This window comes from Porites lutea, chromosome 12 (assembly GCF_958299795.1).
Source record: "Porites lutea chromosome 12, jaPorLute2.1, whole genome shotgun sequence".
Taxonomy (NCBI): Eukaryota; Metazoa; Cnidaria; class Anthozoa; order Scleractinia; family Poritidae; genus Porites; species Porites lutea.
In genome coordinates this window covers 19,117,251-19,141,653 of record NC_133212.1, presented here as the reverse complement: position 1 = coordinate 19,141,653, position 24,403 = coordinate 19,117,251, and the positions used below count along the sequence as shown (strand labels likewise).

Genomic DNA, 24,403 nt, shown 5'->3' with positions numbered 1-24,403 from the left:
AAGTTTTCTCCTCACCGCATTTTCTAGAAGTAAAGTAACACTTTTACTAGAAATACTAAACACCCTGAAGTCATAATTATTATGTTGATGGAATGATAGGTCAATACGTAAAAAAACGTCAAATACTTAACTTAGCGGTCACCCAAAAATTATTTGACCAGTCGCACTATTAAGGCAACCATGACATTGAAGCAAAATTGAACAGTTGCGATATCATGAGTTCAATCATTAAAATGGAGAACAAGACAAATTTATCAAGACCTCAAGAAGGCTGTTTAAATTACCTCACACTTTATCAGTGTTAATCTGATATATAACGCAGTTTCAACTGAGTGTGGTACACTCAAAATGACTTTCCTCCAATCAAACACGCCGCAGACAATCAGATTCGCCAATCACAACTCAGTCGATGAAGTAGCTAATGCGAAGTGCGGGAAAAGCGCGCGATTGCCTTCGGTTTTCGCTCCTGATTGGTTGAGCAATCCAGAGGTTTTCTGACCCATAAAAAAGCCTCAACGGAAAAGAAACCAATTGCGGAATTAGTTTTGGTTCTTATTGAAAGTGCTCTGTTTTCAACAGTCACAAATACCGCCAATACGACCACAGCACCTGTGAGGTTCTTTCAAACCACGACACAAGCACTTTTCAGTTCGTACATGCTTGGTGCAAAATCCTCGACATCTGCGGTCCATGGAAGGGTGGTACGTCCACGAAGAAACCAAATTTATAAGCAAATCAACTTTCCCCTCGAAACAGCTCAGCTTCTCTTCCAAACTCGAGAAATACTCGCGGCATTCCTCTCTAAGCTCTCTCAGCTGCGTGTTAAGTTCTCTTATCTCCTCATCTTGTTTTTCCAAAGCGCTCTGCCAGTTCTGTATGTACTGATCGCGGTAATCAGCGTCTCCTCTTTTTGCTTCGTTGTAATTTCGGTAAAACTCGTAAGGGGTCAAACCTTCCAGACTCGTCCGTGGTTGATTAATATCCACTCGCGAGACCTCGTTACTTGTCGGGTAATAGATTTCTTCGTCGGAATCACGATATTCCAGATCGTCCGGATATTCATCTTGCAAAGCATACGACTTTTCCCGACCTCGCCCCGGTTCTGCCATAAATTTTTCCCAAAGAGAGAAAAACTGTTAAAACTACGTACGAATGAGTGGTGGAAGTCCTAGTTTCCGAACAGTTATTCTATAGCGTCATTATGACGAAGTTCTCTAACTGCTTTTAATGTTTGTTTCCTTAATTTGTTACATCATAATTGTGATTAATCATTTTGCTTACACACCTAGCTCGCGGGTTATTTACAATTGTTTTTTTTTTTGTCTTTTTTCGCACTCTGTACTCAGGAATTCCTTTTTTCTTACCCATAAAAAACGGGCGACCTGTAATGTCTGCTCGAGCATTTTTCATTTCCCGCCAATTTTTCTCCTCACAAAAGAGAAGCGCTTGCCATGTCAAGTGACCTCAACGAAGCCAACGACAGCGCGCGCTGCTGGAGGAAATAATTCCCATAAAAAATTTTTTTTTAAGAGTACAAGTATAAAAGAAAACTGCAGCATTCAATTTGAATCTTTCGTGCACAGTCAATTGAATTTTAGGAAAGAATAATAGTGCAGTGACAATGAAAGTTTTAATAACCTTCATTTTTCACAGGACTTGTGTGTGCAACGCGGGAGCGAAAGCATATACTCCTTGAAACATAAATAAGACACCATTTAACGCCTAACGCAATTAAAAATATATGGTTATATAAATGATTACAGATATAAAAAAAATGTAGATTCAAAATTAAAATCAAAATCAAAATGTGCTTATGCAAGATTATAGGTAGCCAGATTACAACAAATTAATGCAACAGAAAGGGATGGATCGTGTGAGCGGGAAGGCGCGCGGCGTGTTTGGGGGGTGGGGGTGGGGAGATTTTACAGTAAGGGGCGGAATTGTCAGTAGATTAATCACAATAAAATTTGGCGACAGGTTGTTAGTTATCAACAAGGATGATTTCACAGAACACCTACGTGTAGAGGATGATAACTAATCAAGGTTGTGAGGGAGGAACAGGGTATGCCGTATTCCGGCCTCGAATCAGAAGATCACAGCAAATCGATGCAGCAAAGTCTCCTCAATAAAAGAGGAGGGAGACTTCCAGCGAAACGGAAGTGGATGGAAAGGGGAAGCCACAATGCATGGCTCATCGTAGTGTAGCAGTCACAACAACTAAACTACGATTTCTTCTTCTTTTTCTTCTTGTCAAGTCCGTAGGAAGCAAGCCGCGCCGGTGACAGATTAGCCAACGGTTCCTTTTTCGCTCCTCTAAATTGTCTTTGCAATCGTTTCTTGACTGCAAGTTCTTTCATCTCCTTAAAAGTGAGTCTCTTTCTTCTCTTATCCTTTCCATTAAACGTCCTTTTTCCGAAAGTTCGTTTGAGGTTTGGACTTTTGAATTCTTTCATTTCTTTTGAGTATTGCCCTTCTGTAATCGCCTGGCTTGCACTTTTCTTTATATGTTCATTTGTCGCTGTATTTACGGTCCTTTGTAAATTACTTCCGCTCTCATTTTGGTGAACGGTTTTGTCATTTTTGTTAAGATTGTTTTCAGATGTTTTGGTCTTTTCCGGTAAACTATTCACGGACGATTTATTCTTTTGTGAATTTTCCTCATTATTTCTGCAAAAAGTGAACGTAGAAGTAATATGTTAAAGACAAGAAAAAATCATCTGCATCAAGATTCCAAACACCAAGAAAGGGCATGATCAAGGATGATCAAAGGTATGTGGTCGACTGATAAAACAAAAAACTGAATAAAACCTATTTGGTCTAACTGGTAGCCCATAAGAGTCGAACACACAAAAGCATTGTACTATTTCACTGGAAAATAGCAGGCTTTTCTTAGACACAACATACCCATCCTTTTCGGCCAGTGAAGTTAGAATCCTTCTCTTTCTGGTCACGTCTCTTCCTTTTTTGCGGTACTTCTTCACGTCTGTATATTCTTCACTTTCAGGTCTGTTAGAAACGAGCAAACTTAAGTTTCTCGAAGGCTCTATACTTTCCGAGAAGGGAAGGAAAGGCATTTAGTAAAATAACCGTGGAAAGCAACATATCATTTTACTTGCAAACGAAGCGCATAAGTTCGAAAGAAATGTCTACAACATTTGTCTGTGTTGAAACACTGGGTGCAAATAGGCCTTTGGCCTGTTTTGGAATTATTTGTCTTTACAAGTCCGCGAAGACTACAAAAAGAATTCATTTAGACAACAGGGTTTTGTTTGACAAAAAAATCTTAGAGAAGTGTGTAGGCTACAAAAGATCGCACGGTTTCCATGCCACCCGCAGTTAAATTGTCCTGCTTCCCCGTGACGTCAGAGTTTATACCGTGCTGCCGCTAATAGGCCTAATAGCAGCTACAGTTCCCCAGAAAAATTGCTTTGTCAGATATTCTCATAAGAATAAACAACCGCAGATAAAAGGGTCCGATAATTTTTGTACTTTGCGAGTCCAAATACTACAGATACCTTCCTGCGAAAAGACTCGACTATGTCTAGCCCAATATATAACTAAAGACAAGGGATGGTTAGAACCCTCAGTAGCACAAATATTGACCAGCTAATTGGGAAGGCAGTGTTAGAAGCAAACGCACCTGTATTGGGACATCTTTTTCACTGAAACCCACTGGTTTAATTCTCTATCGGGACAAGTTAATATCTGAAGGAATGGATCAGGGAAAAACAAATTAGTTAAATTCAAGATTATGAACAATTTAGAACACCATCACTCTATTAACACTAAGACAGTCAGACTGAAAGTTGTCAGAAATGGCTAAGACCCTCCCCCCCTCCCCCCCAACTTCCCTCCCTTTTAGAATTCGATAAGTTAAGAATAAAGGTCTCGTCTCTAAAATGCCACTTCCAGCGTTTTCCGCAGGACATTTTCAGTAAATTAATACGCAGGAAAATGCAGTAGTTATTTGTTTATTTTACCCATCTCTAGTATTGTCGGTAAGGTAAGTGTTTACGGAAAAAAAAAGGCCAGTGACGCCATCAGAATTATGGAATAACAAAAGGATAAAACTGACACAAAGACACCAATACAGTGCGAAAAATGTATGAGTCATCCTGATTTAATGGTAAAAAAATGCCTTTTCAGGGAATAAAAAATGTTTTTTTTTCTCATATTTTAGCTGTAAATGTACGCACGGGCGTGTGAGCGTACATGGACGCTACGCTCCTGATATATACCTCTTCAGTAGTGAGTCCGAAGTCGTTTGGTACAACTTGACGATAGTTAAATCTGCAGGGCATGTCTCCGATGATATCTTCATAATCCAATTTGTAATATTCATCAAAATATTCTTCAAAAGTTTTCTCGTCTAAGGAGAGGAAAAGAAGAAGAAAGAAACATCAGGGCACTAAGTATCTTTGATGTTAGACTTGTCTAAGAGATGAAGAACAATGCGTGAGTTCTCATCTGCGAATTATAAAACCCACAATGCTGAACTACTCAAATCTAACGCCATTTAACTGTACGCTGACAACATTAGATATGGTGTTTGGGACCAATTTTAATTGTGGCCGGTTTTCAAGATGGGTGCGGTAAAATGTGTCTATGGGGAATTGCGAAATGAATCCTCAGGACTTGAATTTCTCTGACAGAGCAACAATGAAATCACTAGATGCCACGTTAGTACAAACCACTTAAAGAAGTTTAACCGATAAACAAAGGATCGCATATTCGTATCCAGGCTCTCTCTAAACGAGAAAGAGATAGCCTGGGAACGAACCGTAAAGAGGGAGCCTGCACTGGTTGATAAAAAGGTAAAAATTATAGAATATAATATAGAAACGATATATAGATAGAGGATATTACATGGTAGCGCGAAGATATGAATTTTATTTTCGAGTGGCAAAATAATATTTTACGAACGAGCGCAGCGAGTGAGTAAAATATTGTTTTTGCCACGAGAAAATAAAATTCATATCTTCAAGCCGTCGTGTAATGTTCATTTTATTATATAGAAAAAAACACATTGATAAAATAATAGAGAGAAATGACCGAAATTACGTCATCGATAAACGCACGTGTGAGATTATGGAAAATAAACCACTCGGGTCCCAGATGTAGTTTTTATGAATTATACGAGTGGTATATTTTCCAGTAAAACACTCGTGTCTAATAAATACAAATAGATATATAGAAACGTTACTAGGCGAAACAACAAATCGGTGAGAAGCACCTTAAACCCAAATATTTTGTCCAGTAATAGGTTTTGGTAGAGTTTACCACCACCGATGACCATGCAAAACAGACCTGGATTAAACACTGGCTTCTTATGTGAAACGGCGCAAGCAAATCTTGATTTTCCTTTCCTCTTTCTACCACCAAATTCACTCTGTTCATTGGTTTCATTGTAATTGTAGTCTGCATCCATCTGATAAATTAAACAAAAAGAAAATTGTTGGAGAAAATGAGTTATGCCGGGGGGGGGGAGCCAGTCAAGCAGACGCTTAGGCACTTACATTAAAACCTGGATCTTCACAGTGAGGTTCTGAAACAAAAATGAATGAATAACTAAAAATAGTTAATTTTTTTCAAAGAGGTCTACCCCACAAAGACACGCAGTGCAGCGTAATTTACCAGTTGTTTCCTCTGTTTGTTGTTCATCTTGCTCGTAGTAATCACCTTGCCATTCATCCCAGTTTTCTGTTAAATGAAACATAGCAAGGGGTTGGTTATAAGAAGGTAGGCATGATGGATTATGCGGTGTCAGGTTTTATGTTAGGATAAGCGACAGGATGGATGTTTGTAAAAGCAAAATACCACTTAGTGTTATAAATGTCTGTATGAACAGTTTGGCTACATACCCAGCTCTTCATCCAGGTCATCTTCAAAAACTGGCTTTTCATCTTCACCTTCATCGTAATAATCCTGATTGAATGCTTTCTATAAGAGGATAACAAAACAACATTTGAACCTTGAGCAAAATTAGCAGAAATCAGAAAGGTGGGAGTGGCGAGGGCCTAGTAAGCTCAAAAATCTAGCCCCCTTTCGATCAACCCCTTTTCCCCACCCTCAACTTGAGACCCATAGGTTTAGGGTAACGCTGAGGTAAAAGAACCTCTCACAGACACCTTCAATTTTTAACTCACCTGAGACATCTCTCTCTGCTCATGCTTCCAAGCGGGAGCCAGTGACAGTCCGTGGGGGTGGGGGTGGCGGGTGATGGGACCAGAGCCGGGGGTGGGGGTGAGAAGCGAGGAGGATTTAAAACACACTTTAATCCCGCTTACTCTTGTCATTGTTTTAAATCCTCCTTCCCTGACAGACTGCTCATGGGTCTCAATTAATGCCCCGCCGTTTGTTGTAACTGGAACCTTTTTTTCATATATCCATTGGTGGACAAAGATACCGGAAAAACCAGACACTTTAAGGCGTTCATTTCAGCCGTTTTCATGGATTTTCGTTAACTGATCCCAGTCAAAAAAAAAAAAACCTAAAAGGTCTATTCATTTAATACTTATCCAAAAGCATAACAAAGCTTTCCGTGTTCTACAGGTAAAGCATAACATGATAAAAAAATATATCATACTTGTAACTGTTTGATACCTGCATTGCCTCGTCGTATTTCTTGGGGTCGAAGTCGCCTTCAATGTCTTCCTCGTTAAATCCCACATTGGGATTACCGGTGATTTCTAGTAACATGAAACAGAGTTATATCAGGATTTGCGTGCTATGGGTTTAATAATATTTGTAACGGCCGTAACGTCCAGGAATCAACGAAAATGTTTTTGACCCCGGCGAAGACTGAACTCCCGACCAAGCTAGGATCGATTTCCGCAGCTCTCTCGGTCCTCCCCGAGAAAAAAGATTCTATTCGGGGAAGGATTGCGGGCTCATTTCCCGAACAGCGGCTGGTAATCGTGCCTACGACCAAGCGCGCTAACCGATTTAGGTACGAGATCAATTGGGAGCCCATGGTGAGAAATTTAGGTATTTACGTTGCAGCAGTGGTAATCTCACTGTAAGAATTGTGTGTGTAATAAAGTGCTAGCTGTCTATTAGAAGTCACGAAACCTATTAGCATTGGGATCTGATCTTTACCGTTGGTGTCATTTGTAAATTCCCCAGCTCTTGGTCTTTACCAAAAGACGCGTTTATTGTTTTCGTCAGCAAAAATTCCGTATCCGCTAGACAAGAAAACTACAGTCAAAGCTGTATACAACGGTCACCCGTGGGAAATGGCAAGGTGACCGTTTTATGCAGGGTGACCGCTATATACAGGTTTGACAGTACTCTGTTTACAAACTTGTACAGATCAGCATTATCTGATGAAGAGCATCAGAAAATTTCCTTCAATTAGTTCAGTAGTTGTGATACTACATGTAAGTTTACCTTTCAGTTTTTCCAGCTTCTCCATGATCTCTTTTCTCTTGAGGTTTTTTAACCTTTTAAGTTCTTCTCGCTTTTGTTCTTTCTCCTACATTGAGCCGAATGATTAAAAAGTTAAAAAGAAGTCCTCTCTGTATCAATACACCAATACACCCCCCTCTACTTATCCCCGGTAGAGAGCCTGAAAACATATAAGGAAGTGTTCGATTAATCGTATCCCAGAGGACGGATACTCAGAAATGTCTGACAAATCTCTCCGATCACAAATGTTTGGACCCTTGTGGTGATAAATTCATCTTAATTATTAATTTTCGGTAAATTTCAGCATTTTATGAAAGCCAAAACAAGTGATTTGGAGGGTCGACTCTATGTTTTCTTATTCCGCAATACGGTCAATTTAACGCGCCCTACGTCGCCACCTGGAGGACTAAATTTCAACAATATTTTCGGCATTTAAGGGTTTAACTGTCTACAGTAGGGACGTGGGAAGCCCCTCCCTCCTCCCCTTAGAGGAGATTTTTCTCAGCCTCCCAACTTCAGTTCACCACCGAGTCGGTCATCAACATTCGCGGGTTTAGTGCACTGTTAACCTCTGACGTCATAGACTTTGCAGTGTCGCCCGCTCAGAGACTTTTGACGAGAAAGAGTTTTATTACCAGAGGGCATGTTACGCCAAATTTAACCAATAAAAACGGAAGCTATAGTTGTAGTGAGAAAAAAAATCCAGCTACATAACTATAGTAAATAAGCATAGAGTTAGCGAAAATCCGTCAACATCGTTACAAAGAACACCTTAAAACCAGTAGAGATGCTAAGTTTTGTTGAAAATCAACGAAGATACAGCTTTGCAAATTACGATGGTGGCAAGCTCATATCTGGCCACCCCACCATAAAAAACTTCTACACAATGTCGCGACTTTGTGGAGCGATAGGCTGATTTAGCAACAGAACGGGAACGTCAGTTGACGAAGGCGCGGGCAAATCAAACGACTGGCTTGACCAATGGCTGAGCGGCAAACTAGGCACCGAAAGTAGAGTTTAGTCCTTTTCGCGCGCTTTGCCGTCGTCAAATGACGTTCCCGTTCTGCTGCTAAATTAGCCTAATATCTTCGCTCGCTTTAGAAGTGTCACCTTTAAACTTGGCAACATTACTGATTGTAAGGAGCTCTAACCAGCGGTGTTGATGGATTTTCACTCACTGGTCTGCCTCAAAACTTGAGGCCATGAGCATAAGCTAGGGTACAGGGCCGAGTTGTTCAAAGCTGGGTTAAGATAACCCACGGTTAGTGCGAGATTTGAATTAGATTTGAAAGCTTAAAAAGCATTTCAGTTTTAATTCTTTTTGTCCACAAGTTGATGATTGGAAGCTCTAAAAATAAGAGAGAAAATTATCCGAGAAAATGCTTTTGAACACAAGAAAAAGAAACCAGCGCTAACCGGCCTTCGAACAACTGGGCCCAGGAGACTATCATTTGGCGACTTCATCGTGAAGTCACTCTCACTGACCTTTTGTTTGTTCAATTCTCTTTGCTTCCGTTTCTCCTTCCGACGGTCATCTGTTTTCCGAACTGATCCTTGAATGGTTCGAGGATATGTTTTAATCTACGGTGACAATACAAGAAAAAAGTTACCTCGACCACACTAGAGTGCAGCGGCGGAAATTACATGAACACGTTTACTTACAAACTCTGCATCTGGTTCCTCAAATCTGAAATTATACTTTCGTTCAAATTCTTCCTGTTTCTCGACTTCTGATTCATCCTATATTGAAAGTAATAGAACAAAAACCCATTAGCCTTGTTTGGCATTAGAAATCATTATAGAGAATCAAAAATAAAATGAATGACGCACGATGAATTCTATCCTAGATCCTGAAGACAAACTTCAGTAACTTTAAATATTGAAGCGATCTTTGCAAACTATGTTTATCCAAAAATTAAGGGCAAGCACTCGTTTCGTTTTTTAGTTAGCTTTGTTCTTGACCTGTCTAGTTACATTTGAAGAACTTGGTAACGGATTTAATCAGGTCAGGTTTACTACAGTGTATCAATGCAGTACAGCATCTCATCTAACCAAAATCAATATTTATAACGTCATTTTTTAAGGTTGAAGGTTTTTTAGGGTAAAGAATGTCAATGTTATCCACAGTTGAGAATGAAACGACGGCCAAGGTCGAAGAAGATTGAGCGTTTTTTCGGGGGTGGGGGTGGGACTTTTTGCCTAGGTGACTCCTTTGTCCATAAAAAAGTACCTCTTCATCATCAGCAACAATCTCTTCATAAGTTGGAATTCTAAGGACCAAACAAAATCGAAAAGAAGCATTAATGACGATGAATGATCTTAACATCTGTACTTCACTTAACATCTTAAAAGAGACCATAAAAATGTAATATTTTACTGGTGTTTTGTCACACATGAGGCACCTTCATTAAGGGTGCTTTCCATTTTGTCAGAACTGACCTGCCAGACCATTCCCATAGTAATGAGAATTTCACTTTTAATCAAAACTATCCAACCAGATCAGTCAAATCCTAAATGCTATGCACGAAGCAGATGGTTTTTTAGCAAAGCCAGTTCTGACTTTTGGAAAGCACCCTAAGTACATGTACAGTAGGTCGTATCGTATGATCGTGGGTAAGAGTGTCCACTATCTAACTGCAAGTTTCAGGTTTTATTTAAGATGAGCAAAACTGTGGCAAAAGCAATTTGAAGGTGTTTTTCGCATGTGTGCATGTGACCTAAGGTCCCTTAACATAAACCTAAGCCTAACGCCTTAAGTCGAAAACCCCAACTTCTACAAATTTTGTACCTGCACCTGCAATTTAAACCAAGCAAAAAGCAACTGAGTTTCTCTCCCCTATCTAGAAGATCAAGAGCCATGTTGGATTACTCGTATGAACACAAAAGAAAAAGAATAAATAGGTAAAGTATACCTTTCTGAATCCTTGTCAATGTAGTTTCTATCAAGAATATAATCCCTCAAAAATTGCTCTCCTTCATCTAAACTGGGATCTGTCCAGTATCTCCTTAATGCTTCCTAAAATAACAATAACAAAAAGGAGAAGAAGAGTCAGAAAAAAGAGGAAAAATTCAAATGATGACAACATCTTCATTGCGATACATATTTCTTTAATAACTGTAGCTTTTATTTAGATGCCTGTTGTAGGCAGGTACATTGTAGCTCCTTTAAGCCACAATTGTCATCTCACCTTTTTTTTGGGTGTAAAGTGTAGAAAAGGCATAGAAATAACAGTGAAAAATAGGTCCATCTATCTGTCCCTGCCCCCAGCCCACCCTCCAACCCGTTTTTTTGTCAGCCAACGTTTCACTCCTAACCCCAACCTCCTCTCCACAAAGAAGCTGGATCACAATAAGGTATAACTAACAGGTGTTTTTTTACTCACCAGTTGAACAGCTGGTTTTGTGTCTTTTTTCTCTTCTTGCCCCCTCAACCATTCCACATAAGCTCTCTCCTCCAGCATCTATAAAAGGCATTTTTATCCATTCAAAACAATATACCATACTTTTCCATTTCTGACTGGCTAGAATATTACTAGAATATTATTGACAAATATTTCATAACCAGCTAGTGCTGTTCAAAATTTGGAAGATGCAACTTACTATAATTTATTCTACGATTCTATCTAACATCAAGAAAGGTAAAACTTTGAATCCACATGCCAACTCTTCCTGATAAAATAATATAGAGCACCAATTCTCCCCCCCCCTGCAAGGGTGACCAAATCAGCTCCAGACAAAATCCACTTTTTAGCTTTTCTGTGCTTGGGTTTGGAATTTACACAATTTTCCCCAAAAATTCGAAATTTTTTTTTACGGTTTTTAGGGTATTTTTGCACTTTTTTCATCTCTAACAAAGATTATTTTATAATCACAATAATAATATTATAATCGCAAATTTTGATGCTCTGTATTTCATGTACATGCAAGACATCAATAATGACCTACAATGTAAGCAACTCCCATGTTATAATTTGCAGAATGGGCTGATTTGTACTTGTCATCGGGGAGGGGAGGGGGAAGGGGAGGTGGTCACTGATATTGGACAGGCTAATGCAGAACAGAGTCTCCAGATTTTGGACCTCCAGAGGTTGACATCTCGAAAAAGACAGTGCGGAGGCTCAGCCACTTTGGCAAGAACAAGGCAAAAGATTTCACATGCTATGCAAAGAGAATTTTTACCTTTTCCTCTGAAGTTTTTTCCCTGACCTTCAGGAAAGCATTATCATCATCATCACCATCATCATCATCATTGGTTTGAATGGCTTTTTTAAAACTGGAATCAAATTGGAATCAAATGATTATTAGAAACTGTTTGAAACCATTCCTCTTCTTCTATACAAAAGCCAAAATACATGTATCTTATTAAATATCACCATAACAAGGGCAACATCTGAGGAATAACATTACAACCTTTCCTTGAGGAGCTTTTGTTCTTCTACAAAGGTAGGAGATGCCCTGCCCTGTCACACAAAAAATGCACAAATTATAAGTTGAGCAAATGTTACTGTTTGTACATGTAAGGTACGGATACCACTGCAAAAATTAACAAACTATGTCTTTAACAGCTACAAAGTTCTTTATGTATGTTTACCTCGGATGTTTCATCTTCATCACTTTCTTCGTCACTCAAGAATGCTTTGCTGCCAGTGAAAATAAAAAATGAGTTAAAAAGTTATGTTTAATTGGAAGTCAAAGCATCCATTATTAGTTTGATGATTTAGTGCACCTTCAATTGTGCTGCTTATATAAGATGATTATGCGTTATTGACCAAGCATCAGGTCAAGGTGGCTGGATATCAGTGATTTTTTTTTACCTCTGCATCTTGCATCCCTGACCCATAACAAATCATGGTATGCGTCTTGTAGGATGCAAAGATAGATTGATCGATCTGAGGATGTGTTTTTGTAGTCAATATCCTGTTTGTGTGATTTCTATGGCAGTTATTATGGCTGTTGTTAAACTAGGCATATTTCTTTTAGCCTTTGTTGTCCTTTAAAATAGAAGGACTCTAACTTAATTTCAGCATACTGTAATACAGAGTTTTGGAGTCTGTCTTCAGATTAACTGGGTGGATACATAAAGGCCAAAGTATTTTTAATTTAGGACTCCTTGTTCTTTGAACTGGGACCCACTGGTTGTGGACAGGGACTCATGATTTTTCACAAGATGAGTCCCGAGACTCACCATAACTATTTGTAACACAATCACTGGGATATTGGTTGATTCTATAACATCTCCTTTCTACAATAGGCTTTAAGTAACAGTGAGATAATGGGGGTATTTTGCATCATGCTGAATGGCCACTGAATGCTGAATTACTCTGAAGTAAACTTAGTAAATCAACTATTTAAGGACATTTTACTTTAAAACTCATCTGGAACTTGATTCTCAGTTTCCTAACCTTGATTACTATACTTAATAGATTTATTTGGAGTTTGGTAGCTGTTCAGTAGTCTGCAAAATACCCCCTGCTGTTACTCAAGCTGAGTGACCTATAGTACACTGTACCCTGATTTATATGGCTTTATGCTACGATATTTAAAATCAGGCAGAATATCTAAGTTATTTAGCAAAACTATGGCTTTCCCTAGACTAGTGCACAACAGCAGCACATTAGCTCAAATTAAAAACATGCATTATCGTACTTACATGTAGCTAAATTACAGGTAGTACTATAACTCCTTCCACAAACCTTCCTTTCTCTAGCAACTCTTTCCTTTCAAAATCTTTCAAGTACATTGGCTTAGTGGACTTGGATTGGTCCTTGCTGTCCTCCTCTGATGAAGATTTTTCTTCCGCTAAAAGAATGTAACAAGTAGGGGTCAGTGGAAAAACAGCACAACAAATTTGGGAATTTTTATATGTTACTTCTCGGGAATGAAGGGCAAAACTACTTTGTACTGAAAAAAAACTTATGCCTGAATGTTATCTTTAGGCCAGAGTAAGTCTGTATGCAAAGATTCGGCAATAATTGAACAATTATTTCAAGTTTGGTAAGTTCATCAGATGTGCCCTTTTACCTCCGACCCCTCTAATATTTTGTTTTATTATATAAACACCAATGAAACACCAGGTGAGCTTTCACGCGGAAAATTGATATTTTCACGTGTGAAAATTATTAACATGACTGTTATCTTCACATGTGAAAATATCACCATTGCTATGGCCACATAATAGATCACGCCTTTCACACCAACAAGCTATTAATTAAAAGTGAAATGGTTTGGTAGTTCATTGGTGTTTACATAATAAATAGAACATTACATGGCCGCTTGGAGATACAATTTCTCTTCTCGTGTTGAAAAAATATTTCATGAGTGAGCGCAGCGAACAAGTGAAATATTTTTCAACACGAGAAGAGAAATTTCGTATCTCCGCGCGGCCATGTAATATCCTCTATCTCTCCTTACAAATACAGTGTAACTCTATACATAATTATGGATGATGATAATATGAAAAGCTCTCTACTTTACAGACATTTTCCTTGGTACCAAAAGGACCAAACATCATACAATAATGTCAAAAATATGGACACCTTTTTCTAATGGATCAAAAGGCTGTTTTCCACACCCCAAAGATAACAAACATCCTGCACATCCTTCCTCTATTCATTCTTATGATGTCATGAGAATTCAAACTAAAGAGTTATCAATTCTTCTGAGTGTTTACTTTCATGAGGTATTACAACAGCTAAATCTCTATATTCAAACAAATTTTCGGTTCAAAGGGTTCTTTGTTTTGCGAAAGAGCATGCTTGAATTGCAAGCTTAACTGTGTGATGCAGCATCGCAGAACACAAAATACTATATTTTTTTTAAAAACAAGGCCTAGCTGTTTTAAGTGCTAGACTGAAGAGCATGATATTGGGAGGAATAGTGAGTTCAATATTTATTAAAATTAATTGTCAACTTCACACGTAGAACTTTACTCTTTATAAAAATGCTTGACAACCTTAACTTTAATAGGAAATGAAGAATGAAACAATAGTATCAACAGAACTCTTGCCAGTTCATGAGCGGATTATGATCTGTTGTCATACCTTCATCGTGGTAAAAATTGGAATCCTTCTCATAAATCTTAGGATCTCTATTTTTTATTAAAGAGAGCACAGTAAGGAAATCCTTTTCCTTCTGAGATGTAAGCTCCTGAGAAAAAAAAAACAATAATAGAAGGTGTTTATAAATAAAGTTGAGGCTTATTTTCCTACATGGATACCCCATAAAGAAGAGAAAAAGAGCGTGTCAACAACTGGAGCTACAGGTGTAGCTACTATGTCTTCATGAATGGCTGTAGTAAGAGGAGAATTCAAACAGGGTTAAGGACAGCCATCAACAACAGAATCTATTAAGTGGTCAAGAGCTTCAACTATACCATACATATGCACATGCCTGTATGTTGCAGTTCAATTTTATCCCTGATTTCAATTTGCACTTTCCTCTGTTTCAACTATTATAACTTGCCACTCAATTTGCCTCGCCCATAGATAAACCTTGTTTGTTTGGGATGGATAAAACGCCCAGGAGAAGTTGGAACCAATGGTTATCCAAAATTGGAGGTAGGGAGGGAGTGGGGAAGGGGCAAACAACATGTATTATGGGCAATCTGAAAGTGGCGACACGGATGGAAATAAATTTAAACAAAGGAGAATAAAATTTGGACCAAGGTTAAAGTTGAACTGCAACATATATAAAATTATATGTGGTGGTTTAATTTCATCTTTGGTTTAAATTTTATTTTCCTTTGTTTTAGGGTATGGTAACATAGGATAATGAGTTTGAAACAAAGGGAAAAAAATTAAACCAAAGATAAAATTGGAAGGTGAGCGGTCATCTTTCTTTCCTCAGAGCCACAAGTGGCAAACTCAAAAGTGAAATGGTAAAAAAGGAGGAGAGATTAGGGCGGATAGTGGAAAAAGGATGACCATGGAGGTTTTCTTGTATTTCGAATTACAGTTTCAGTGAAACAGAACTTCCTGATTGGTCAGCTACTTGTCAATCTGTCCACGCCAAAAAAATCTCATTCTCAAGGGAGTCACTGCGGCTCCAACTATTGTAGCACATGGCAAACAGACATGACATGAGAACTGCAGTCCAGCTTCCAAAATACATAGAAGCGGAGGTCTGTTAATGGTTTAACTAGCCCTTGCTTTTGTAGAACCTGAAATATATTCTCGCTTGAAATAATATCCGCGAAAGGTCAATGGCAAATTCTAAACCAGTCTATAAAAATTATTGCCAGGCTTCTTCACCTTTCTTGGTTTTTTCCTCGCTTACTTTAGGGACCCCTCTTTTTTTCGGAGTTTCGGGATTCATTACGATACTATCATTGTAAAACGTCACCAATAAGTAGCCTGAATTTCATCCGATTACTTCGAGTTGTTATTACTCCCTCAGTAACGTCTGAATCGACCGGCCGTTAATGCTGTCCAGTGATGTCACTACTCCTTGACCTTTGCTTTAATTCATGCAAAAAGTAAAACACGATTTTCAAGTGGCACACCGAGAAATATCGTTTGGAATGTCTGCATGATACAGAACTGCTTTATTTTTTTCGATTGTAATTCATGTTTAACGTTCAAACTATCAACTGCATGCAGTAAAACTCTGAAGCGGTTGTACTAAATTCTATGATCAAACTCAGTCACAATCACCGATGAAATAAACACACAGACGGAACATTTAGTTCAAAAACACAATGATTTGCTTTAGTTGAAAGGAAGCTATTTGGTCCTTAACAAAGAAAAAAATCAAGGAGACAAGAAAGAAAAGCTAACAGAATCATTACACTTGACGGTAAAAATAGCAAGAAGGTCGAATTATAACATTGATCTCGGAAAATTTCACGTCAATAAAATCACCAGCCGCCGAAACCACAAAGCGGCTCTAAATGAAAAACCTACCGACTCTCCGCAATGATTCTTCATTTGCAGTTCAATTTAGCATTTCAGTTTCAAAGACAAGGGCAATTTTGCTGTTTAAGATAAAGATTAAGCTTATCGAAATGTTTGAACTAAAATTTAGTTCAAACATTTTGATAAAAATTTCGATGAAAGAATGCCAGGGATGCGATCCGCTGAATATCAAGCGACAATCCCGCTAAAATTTTTCATAATTATACAAAATTATGCGAATGTTTAGACAATCAACCAATCAAAATCACTACCCGGTTTTCAGGTAGTGAATGACGTCACTGGACGGCATTAACGGCCGTTTGATTCAGACGTTGTTGAGAGGACAAAACGACTTGACGCAATCGGATGAATTTCAGGCTACACCGATAAGAAGAGAACTAACGTTTTTAACCAAACAGCAGTGAATAGACCAGCTGTTTGTTTACAGGAAAAAGCATGCAAAATAGTGCAAATTTTCAGAAGAAGCAACTGTCAATTATGGAGGCATTAAAGCAGGCAAATTGCCAGATCAAAGATCCCATCGCAGTCTCTTATTTTGTCTTTGCTCAGGCTTCCGTCCTCGTTCCTCACAGCGAAGCCACTCTTTTCCGTGCATGCTCTTGATCTACGGTGACTCAGAAGCAAAATAAGAGACTGCTTGCAGTTTAGGATAAAATTGAACCGCACCACATATGAGCTTAAAGGCACATGTATAAGGTATCAGTAAAATGCTGTTATCAGCTAATTAAAATCAATTTCCAATATTAATATAATTTTTTATTCACTCACTCTAGCATCCTCATCCTCTGTTTCAGAAGAGCTTGACTCAGATTCATCATCAAGATCTTTGTCTCCAAACTTCTGTTTTACTGCAAATAACAGACAGAGCCTCAGCTAACCACAGACACAGCCACGTGATAGAGATCACAAGGATTTCGCAGCAAGCATGCAGCGGTCACAACTCACTAGCCTCGTAATCTGAACATGAACGCCGAAGAAGTTCTTTTCTACTTACATTGATCAAGTTCAGCTTTCTCTTTCTGTTTCTGAAGCTTCTTTGCAAAATCCTTGTTTACAGTAAGTTTTAAATCCTCCATGCTGTCCGCCGCCATGTTGATTTTCAAAGTATATGTTCCCCTTTCATACATGACGTTCTAACCTCTCTGACTCTACCGCAGGTCTCAACTATTGCTGAGGTGGAACGTTCCAAAATGGCGGACAAAAGCAATGAATAAATTCCTTACTCTACTTTAGAAGTTCATTATCCCTAGGCGATCAGGAGGAAATGTTAAGTTTTGAAACTCAGAGTAATACGCAGTTATAGTTCTTGCTAATGGGAAACGTTTTGGTTAAATTCGTCAATGTTTCGGGACAGCAGCACTTTAGCTTGAAAACAAGATGGCTTCCGGTCATAGCCTTTTCTTAATTCTTCTTCTTTTTTGTCAAATATTGGGTCTTGTACTGTTTCTGAGAGGTTTCTTTCCTCTGAAGAAAGCAATCCAAGGAATGGCAGCCATCACGGACCTTCCGCCGGAGCCATCAGCTGAGAGGCCAGGAGATCCTTTGTCTCCAAAATTCGGAAGACTGGTGATCGTGTTGATCGATGCCTTAAGAGCAGACTTCGTATTTAACAATCAGTCAAGGATGCCTTTTACTCAAGAAGTAATCAGAACTAACAAGTCATTTAGGTAAAGTAACGGTATCCTACTAATGTACTTTGTTGCGTGACACTAAATTATTAATATATTGATTTTTTTAAGGCCACAGTGACAACCTTTGTATCCAGGGGGGTGGGGGGGGGGTCAGGGTTAAAGAGAATCCAGGTAGGCAGAAATTTGAAATGCCCAATAGCTACTCAAATTTAATTATGTGGGAAATCACCATTGTACATAATTTATGCAATAATCAGTACCCCTCCAGAGGTGGGTAGGGGGTAAAGCGGGGGGGGGGGGGGTCCTGGTCTTTGCAAAGAAGCACTAGTTCAATTTCAAATTGTTGGCGGTTCAGTCAGTGATAAAAATCCCTTGGGTCTTTCTCCAGAGATCCTTTTAAATAGCGCAGCCCCCATCCTGGAGAAAAAATTGCCAACAAAACCAGGGGCGGATCTAGGGGGAGGGTGCAGGGGGTGTGCATCCCCCCCCCCCTAAGATGGCCTGCGGTTTTCTAATACAACTGGTATTCTGCAAAAAAAAACTATCTGGTTTATTGGTGTTGAAGTAGAGCAAAAGACGAGTGCACCCCCTCCTAAAGAATTCCTGGATCTGCCCCTGAAAACTCACCAAATCCCGAGGCTTGCTTGCATATGTCCCCAGGGTCACCCTGCCAGGATGGCTGCTGATTGGTTCATTATAGAAATAGACCCCTACACCTGCCCTCACTATACCAATGTCTAAAACATCACTAATTTGCAGAGCCATATCTTTGCTTTTTCTGACATACCAGTTTCAAACTTGGTACATGTTAAGTTAACTGAATTTAAAGTGCTCTTTGCAGCAATATTGAGGACAATATGGTGACAATATTGTCAAAAGTTGAAAAAGCACATGGAAGGGCCTACTGAAAAAAAAAACAGTGAGAAAGTATCCTTCAGCTCGGGAATTAAATAAACACATGTAGAAGTATAATGACATCTCAATTTTATTTTTTTCCAGCTTTCTAGCAAAGGCACATCCACCAACGGTAACCATGCCAAGAATTAAGGTCAGTTTAACCAACAAAATAGACGTGCTTGCAATATGCTGCTGTGGTCAGTTACTTAAGCTTTAAGTCCCTTTTTCCTCAATTAAGATTGGTCACAGAAGCAAGGGACAGGTCTCGCCTAATTAACCAGAAATTCTGCCAACATAAGAAACTTTGGGTGAAATGGCTTTTGTCTATGGTGCCGTTTACTTACGATAATAATAGTGTGCACTTCTGAGTAAAAGGATTTTGTTGGTATTGGCATTGGCAAATTAATATTATTTTAATTTATACATCCATAAAATTTGAAATTCTCTTCTTCTCCTGTAGGCACTGACCACAGGTGGGATACCAGGTTTTATTGATGTGGTTTTCAACATGGACTCAGAATTTCTCCAAGAGGACAATTTGATAAGTCAGATGAAGTTTGCAAACAAGAAGATTGTTTTTTACGGTGATGACACGTGGATGAGGCTGTTTCCTGAGCACTTTGAAAGGACAGACGGCACAACATCATTTTTTGTCACTGATTACACTGAGGTGTGGAGATAGCAGTAGCAGTCCCAAGGGGGTACTCCACAGTTAATGTGACAGGGATGATTGACAGAGGGCAAAAACTAAAACTCCAAGAAAAATCACTACAGTATCCAATGAAACCTGAAGAATTCCCTGGACCAAGCATTAATCCCCCCAAAATCTCAAGCCCATACTCCCAAGGTCATATAACTGGAAGGCATTAAATATTCAAACAACTGCAAACAAGCAGAACTACGTGACTATGTGTGTGGTACTACAACAATCTACAGATTGTTTTGAATACCAAAACAATCCCTGCTTAAATTGAGGCACCCCAAAATACTACCTTTACAATATTGCCTTCAAATTTGGCTTGTTCAAGCAAAATAATCTCAAAGTTACATGGAGTATTTTTTGGAAAATAATCAGGATTTAGTACACAAAATGATTATTAATTTCTTGTTTGCGCATGACGTCACGGTGACCATCTTGGTGGTCCAGAACAAAAGCATTTATCTCCTCTGGGAACTAAACTCTATTTTATGTAAATTTTTCTAGCAAAATTTCTATTGTATTGACCCCCAACATGGCCGCCTTGTCATGTGGTTGCAAACCAAGAATTGAAGGAAAACATTGAATTGCAAATTAATTTATGATGGATGACTTGTCCTAATCCATTCATTGCAATTTTACTTTTATTTTAATAACTATTGTTAACAGGTTGATGACAATGTCACCAGGCACATCGACAGTGAGCTTAAAAGTGATGATTGGGACATTATGATACTTCACTACTTGGGCCTTGACCATATAGGACACATTGCGGGGCCATCAAGTCCCCTTGTAGGACCCAAACTCCTGGAAATGGACCATATTATAAACAACATTTATAACGCAATGTTCAGTTGGGATCAAAAAAGAGAGGCACCTTCTCTGATGGTACTCTGTGGTGATCATGGAATGAGTGATTCAGGGAGCCATGGTGGTGCATCATCTTCAGAGACAAGCACGCCCCTTGTGTTTATGAGCCCTTTGTTTGAACGTCTTGGAGGTGAAGTATTTAACAGGAAAGAAGTTCAACAAATTGATCTGGTGCCAACTTTGAGTCTACTTTTGGGGCTTTCAATACCTCAAAACAGGTAAAACACGAAACGGCTTTCATAATTTAAGTATTTAAAGCTTCTAATAGGTCATGGGACCTGGAAGTGTTGAAAGTATATTCAACTCTATTTTTTTAGCCAGAGTGTAAGGATATCTCAACACTTCAACTGACAAGGAGCATGATCAATCCTATTTATTTGCGTTATCATATGTAAGGAGTTAACAAATGGACTCAACACCTAGGACAAAACTGACCACAGAGAGGTTACTCAATGCTTCAGCATTAAAAGCCCTATTCTAGACTGTTTTTCGTAGTTTTGGTAAATTCTATCTGATTTCTCCTTTGTTTTCTTTTCAGCATAGGAGTTGCTATACCAAGCCTTTTTGGCTTTCATACACCAAGAGAAATGCTAAGGGCTCTACAGCTTAACACACACCAGCTGTCTAAAACACTTACCGCAAATGGCCACTCTGTAGAGAACATGTACGAACTACATCACGCCCACAAGCTTCACTCTAATTGGCTCAAATCCACAGAAACTGGACATAGTTCCAAGACTAATCTCAAGACAACAGCGGGAAAGGTTGCTAAGCAGTACATCCTGGTTCTTGAGAAAATGACCAGTCGCATGACCGCCTCGCTTTCAAAATACGACCTTCATGCAATGATTTGTGGTATAGCTGTTCTTATTCAAACGCTTTACTGGGTGGCCTGTGGTTTGTGTCGAATTTCTTTTCCAAACAAAACAGATGAAAGTCTTGATGTCTCTGTGACAAGTGTATTTGTGGTGAGCGGCGCTATTCTTCTTGTTGCCATTCTTCACCTCTTAGCTTGTTCCAGCACAGTGATTGGTAAGTGAAAAAAGCAGTTGAAACTTTCTTTTCCGAGATTCCCTAGCTTTGAGACGTTTTTTTTCCAGGTTGCGAACAAAAAATAGTTTTGATCACAAGGCACTGATTAGAAGTCGACAATAATTTGGGAGTGCTTTGGCACTAACTGTGACATTTTCTTCACTTTGCCTGACTCCTTCACACTTTCACCATAGTTAGTAAAGGGGACCCCTCTAACTAAGGGCCTGTTTACAAGGAGTGGGGGACCCCGGTCTAGTGGGGTTGGTTTCTTTTGTTTCCACGCTCTGGGGGACACAAAACAAAAGAAACTAGACCGGGGTCCCCCACTCCATGTAAACAGGGTCTAAGTAATAGATGACAAACGGTTCGTGACCGGGGAGAAATAGGCGACATTATCCTCAGTTTGTCAGACACTTCCACCCCTTCGTACCTATTAAGTGTGAGAACTAAGTATCGAATGACCGCTGTTTCGTGCCAGGCCGGGAAAATATCTACTTAATCCTTGCTTTGACAGACTGTTCCAAACTTCTACAATTTTAGAAGTGTAGAACTAAGAAGGAAAGACAAAAATAAAATATCTTGTGGTCAGCGTTGGACAATTAAACTGCGTGCAGTCTCTTTTTTCCCTTAATCCGTGACCTGTCGAGCGAAACGCGCGAGAGACGAAAAAGACCACGCGCGTGACTCAAAGCGCGAGGCAGGAGCTGCCGCCCTGGTTTCTCGCGTCTAGTGCTGTCCCCTCGCTTTAATAATATGAGAAAAAAGGGAGGCTGCTCGCTGTAGTCTACTGGACAATTGTGTGAATCTACAACAAATTGATAGTTTGCGTGCCAAACTGTTCCTCACGATAAATAGTCTCTCAAATGAAAAAAACTACTTCTTTTTCAATTCTTCTTAATTTTTCAGGGGGAAGTGACGTCATGTGTGCTGCGAACAGCGTCGAATCCTTTCTTTACAGTTCGACTGTAGCGCTGCAGGCAGGAGTCTCTCTCGCATTCATTTTGCTTCGCATTCCAAACCTTAAATCATCGTTATCGTGGACTTTATCTTGGTTCTCTTCTCTTTTTCAAAGCAGAAGACACTTCTTTCTTATAACAGGAGTTTTACTTCACACGTTTAGCCTTTTATCGAGTAGTTTTGTTGAAGAGGAGCATCAGACTTGGCATTTTCTCACATCGACATTTTTCATGATCATTTTATTGGAGAAAAGTGTGTTATTTTGCAAGAAAAACACTCGCGTTGCGTCGGAGGTAACACCAGAAAAAGCCACGCAGTCAGAAAACTTGGACGGTGAAAACTGTGGAAGATATAGGAAACAAAAACCCCTCAATCATAGTGAAAGTTTAACGCACACAGGCTTCGGTACAGACCAAGTGATTTTCACTGACGTGAACTTAGGCGATCTTTTTTCAAGGAAAGAATTTGTCAACGCTGAAACGATTAGGGGGGAGAACAATTGTTATTCGAGGGAAGCGGCGAAAGCACAATATAGAGATTTATCGTCTTGTCTGGTTGTTTTCGTACTTCTTGGTTTAGGAAGACTATCTAGAGCGTGGAATCAAACCGGAATAAAATGGGCTGATAGACCTGATATAGGAGATTGGCTTGTTAAGCCAGAAAACAAGATAATATTATCAATAACTTATTTTACATCACTTGTGTTTATCATTGGATTCCGCTACGGTCGCCATGATATTCTAACTTCTGTTGTGTTCATCGTCGGTTCTTTGTATTCCTACCTCTATCGTGCTGTCACTGGAAATGTTCAGTTACCATGGTTACCAAACGAACCAATCACAAAAGGGATCATTGAAGCTCGAGTGACATACTGTTGCGTGACAACCATGGTGTTGTGGAATATAATTCTCTTATTTAAGGCAAATAACAGTAAAAAGAAGATGCTTTTCCAGGAATATATTTGTGATGTATGTGAACCTCTTGAGGGGCTTCTGTCTAGTTTTTTGTTACTGGAAGTCCTTCTTCAGCGGCCACACAATGCTGCCATCTTGGCTATTTTTGTACTTCAAGAAAGTATATTAAGCCAAGTACTCTGGAAAAGGTAGGTATATGGGGCAGCATATATGACTCTGTAAGAATGGGCCAAGTAGGCCATTTCCAAGTTCCAAAAACTCACCTTCAAAACGAGGTTTAGTTCAAAACCTTTCTTGTGAAAATGAGTTTTATTTGCATGAGAATAAAACAGCATCTTCATATCAATGGCTTTGCTCTAAGCCTTGCTTTGAAACAGACTTGAGGTTACCAGGAAATTACGTATTTAATTGATGAATTGTTTTCTTGTTGAAAAACTTCTCGATTATCCTTCAATAGTAATAAGTTTAAGCTAGAAAATACGTGGGTAATTCGCGACATTTGTTAAAATGCAGACATGATTTCTTGAGATGCAAAAGAATACATTACGCGCTCGTAAAATGTCGCAAAATACTTAAATACTTACAAGAATCAATAATTTGATATGAGTCACGATATGTCTAAAAAAGTACTTGAAATCAAGCCATGAAATATTAAAAAGGCAGTTTGTGTTTTGGAAAATAGTTGAACTCTGGTGTCCTTTCAACAACTTATTGTTGTCATCTTAGGCGAGGTTTGAATTCTTGCTTTTATGAAACTTAAAAGACTTCTTCGAACTCTGTCGCTTTGGAAGGAAATTGATTCAGTTAATCTCGCTTTTGAGAACTATCAAGTTCTCCCATTACATCATGAACTCTTACTGTTTTTTGTTATTTGTTATTATTTACTTCATTTTCTCTGTAGCAAAGAGAAGTCGTGGATCGTTACCCTCAGTTCCTTGTGGATGGGCCAAGCGATGTACTTTTCCCTTGGGAACTCAAACAGCCTGGCCTCAGTGGATATTTCTGCGGGCTATGTGGGGCTAGAGGATTTTGTCCCCTGTATTATGGTCCCCCTCACATATGTAGCCACTTATTGCGGTCCCTCTC

General features: G+C 39.1%; 2 protein-coding genes across 2 annotated transcripts in view; one reads left to right on the top strand and one right to left on the bottom strand.

The window, feature by feature from the left end:
* Positions 1-1,210: 1,210 nt before the first annotated feature.
* On the bottom strand, positions 1,211-17,401 carry LOC140921433 (protein KRI1 homolog). The gene is made up of 22 exons (XM_073371427.1): positions 17,314-17,401; positions 17,088-17,167; positions 14,448-14,553; positions 13,101-13,206; positions 11,999-12,047; positions 11,818-11,867; positions 11,587-11,680; positions 10,791-10,868; positions 10,320-10,423; positions 9,638-9,677; positions 9,070-9,147; positions 8,893-8,988; positions 7,390-7,474; positions 6,604-6,689; positions 5,862-5,940; positions 5,635-5,700; positions 5,517-5,545; positions 5,308-5,428; positions 4,239-4,369; positions 3,641-3,705; positions 2,905-3,006; positions 1,211-2,667 (listed from the first exon to the last, which is right to left on the bottom strand). The coding sequence occupies exons 1-22, from the start codon at positions 17,393-17,395 to the stop codon at positions 2,223-2,225; spliced, it is 2,172 nt and encodes a 723-aa protein (XP_073227528.1). The 5' UTR covers positions 17,396-17,401; the 3' UTR covers positions 1,211-2,222.
* Positions 17,402-17,516: 115 nt separating this feature from the next.
* The window catches only part of LOC140921712 (GPI ethanolamine phosphate transferase 2-like), a 7,922-nt gene continuing 1,035 nt past the window's right edge, over positions 17,517-24,403 (top strand). Inside the window, exons 1-7 of the mRNA XM_073371725.1 lie at positions 17,517-17,986; positions 18,950-18,998; positions 19,308-19,517; positions 20,214-20,632; positions 20,953-21,446; positions 22,353-23,505; positions 24,219-24,403. The exon at positions 24,219-24,403 is cut by the window's right edge and continues 55 nt beyond it. Coding sequence (XP_073227826.1) covers positions 17,697-17,986; positions 18,950-18,998; positions 19,308-19,517; positions 20,214-20,632; positions 20,953-21,446; positions 22,353-23,505; positions 24,219-24,403 — 2,800 coding nt within the window. The 5' untranslated portion in view covers positions 17,517-17,696. The remainder of the gene's footprint in view (positions 17,987-18,949; positions 18,999-19,307; positions 19,518-20,213; positions 20,633-20,952; positions 21,447-22,352; positions 23,506-24,218) is intronic.

Excerpts from the sequence above, each read along its gene's own strand:
- LOC140921433 (XM_073371427.1), bottom strand. The coding sequence starts at position 17,395 with ATGGAGGATTTAAAACTTACTGTAAACAAGGATTTTGCAAAGAAGCTT. Across the intron at positions 11,681-11,817 it reads CAAAAGCTCCTCAAGGAAAG|TTTTAAAAAAGCCATTCAAA; the intron begins GTTGTAATGTTA and ends ATTTGATTCCAG. Across the intron at positions 5,546-5,634 it reads ACAAACAGAGGAAACAACTG|AACCTCACTGTGAAGATCCA; the intron begins GTAAATTACGCT and ends TTTTTGTTTCAG.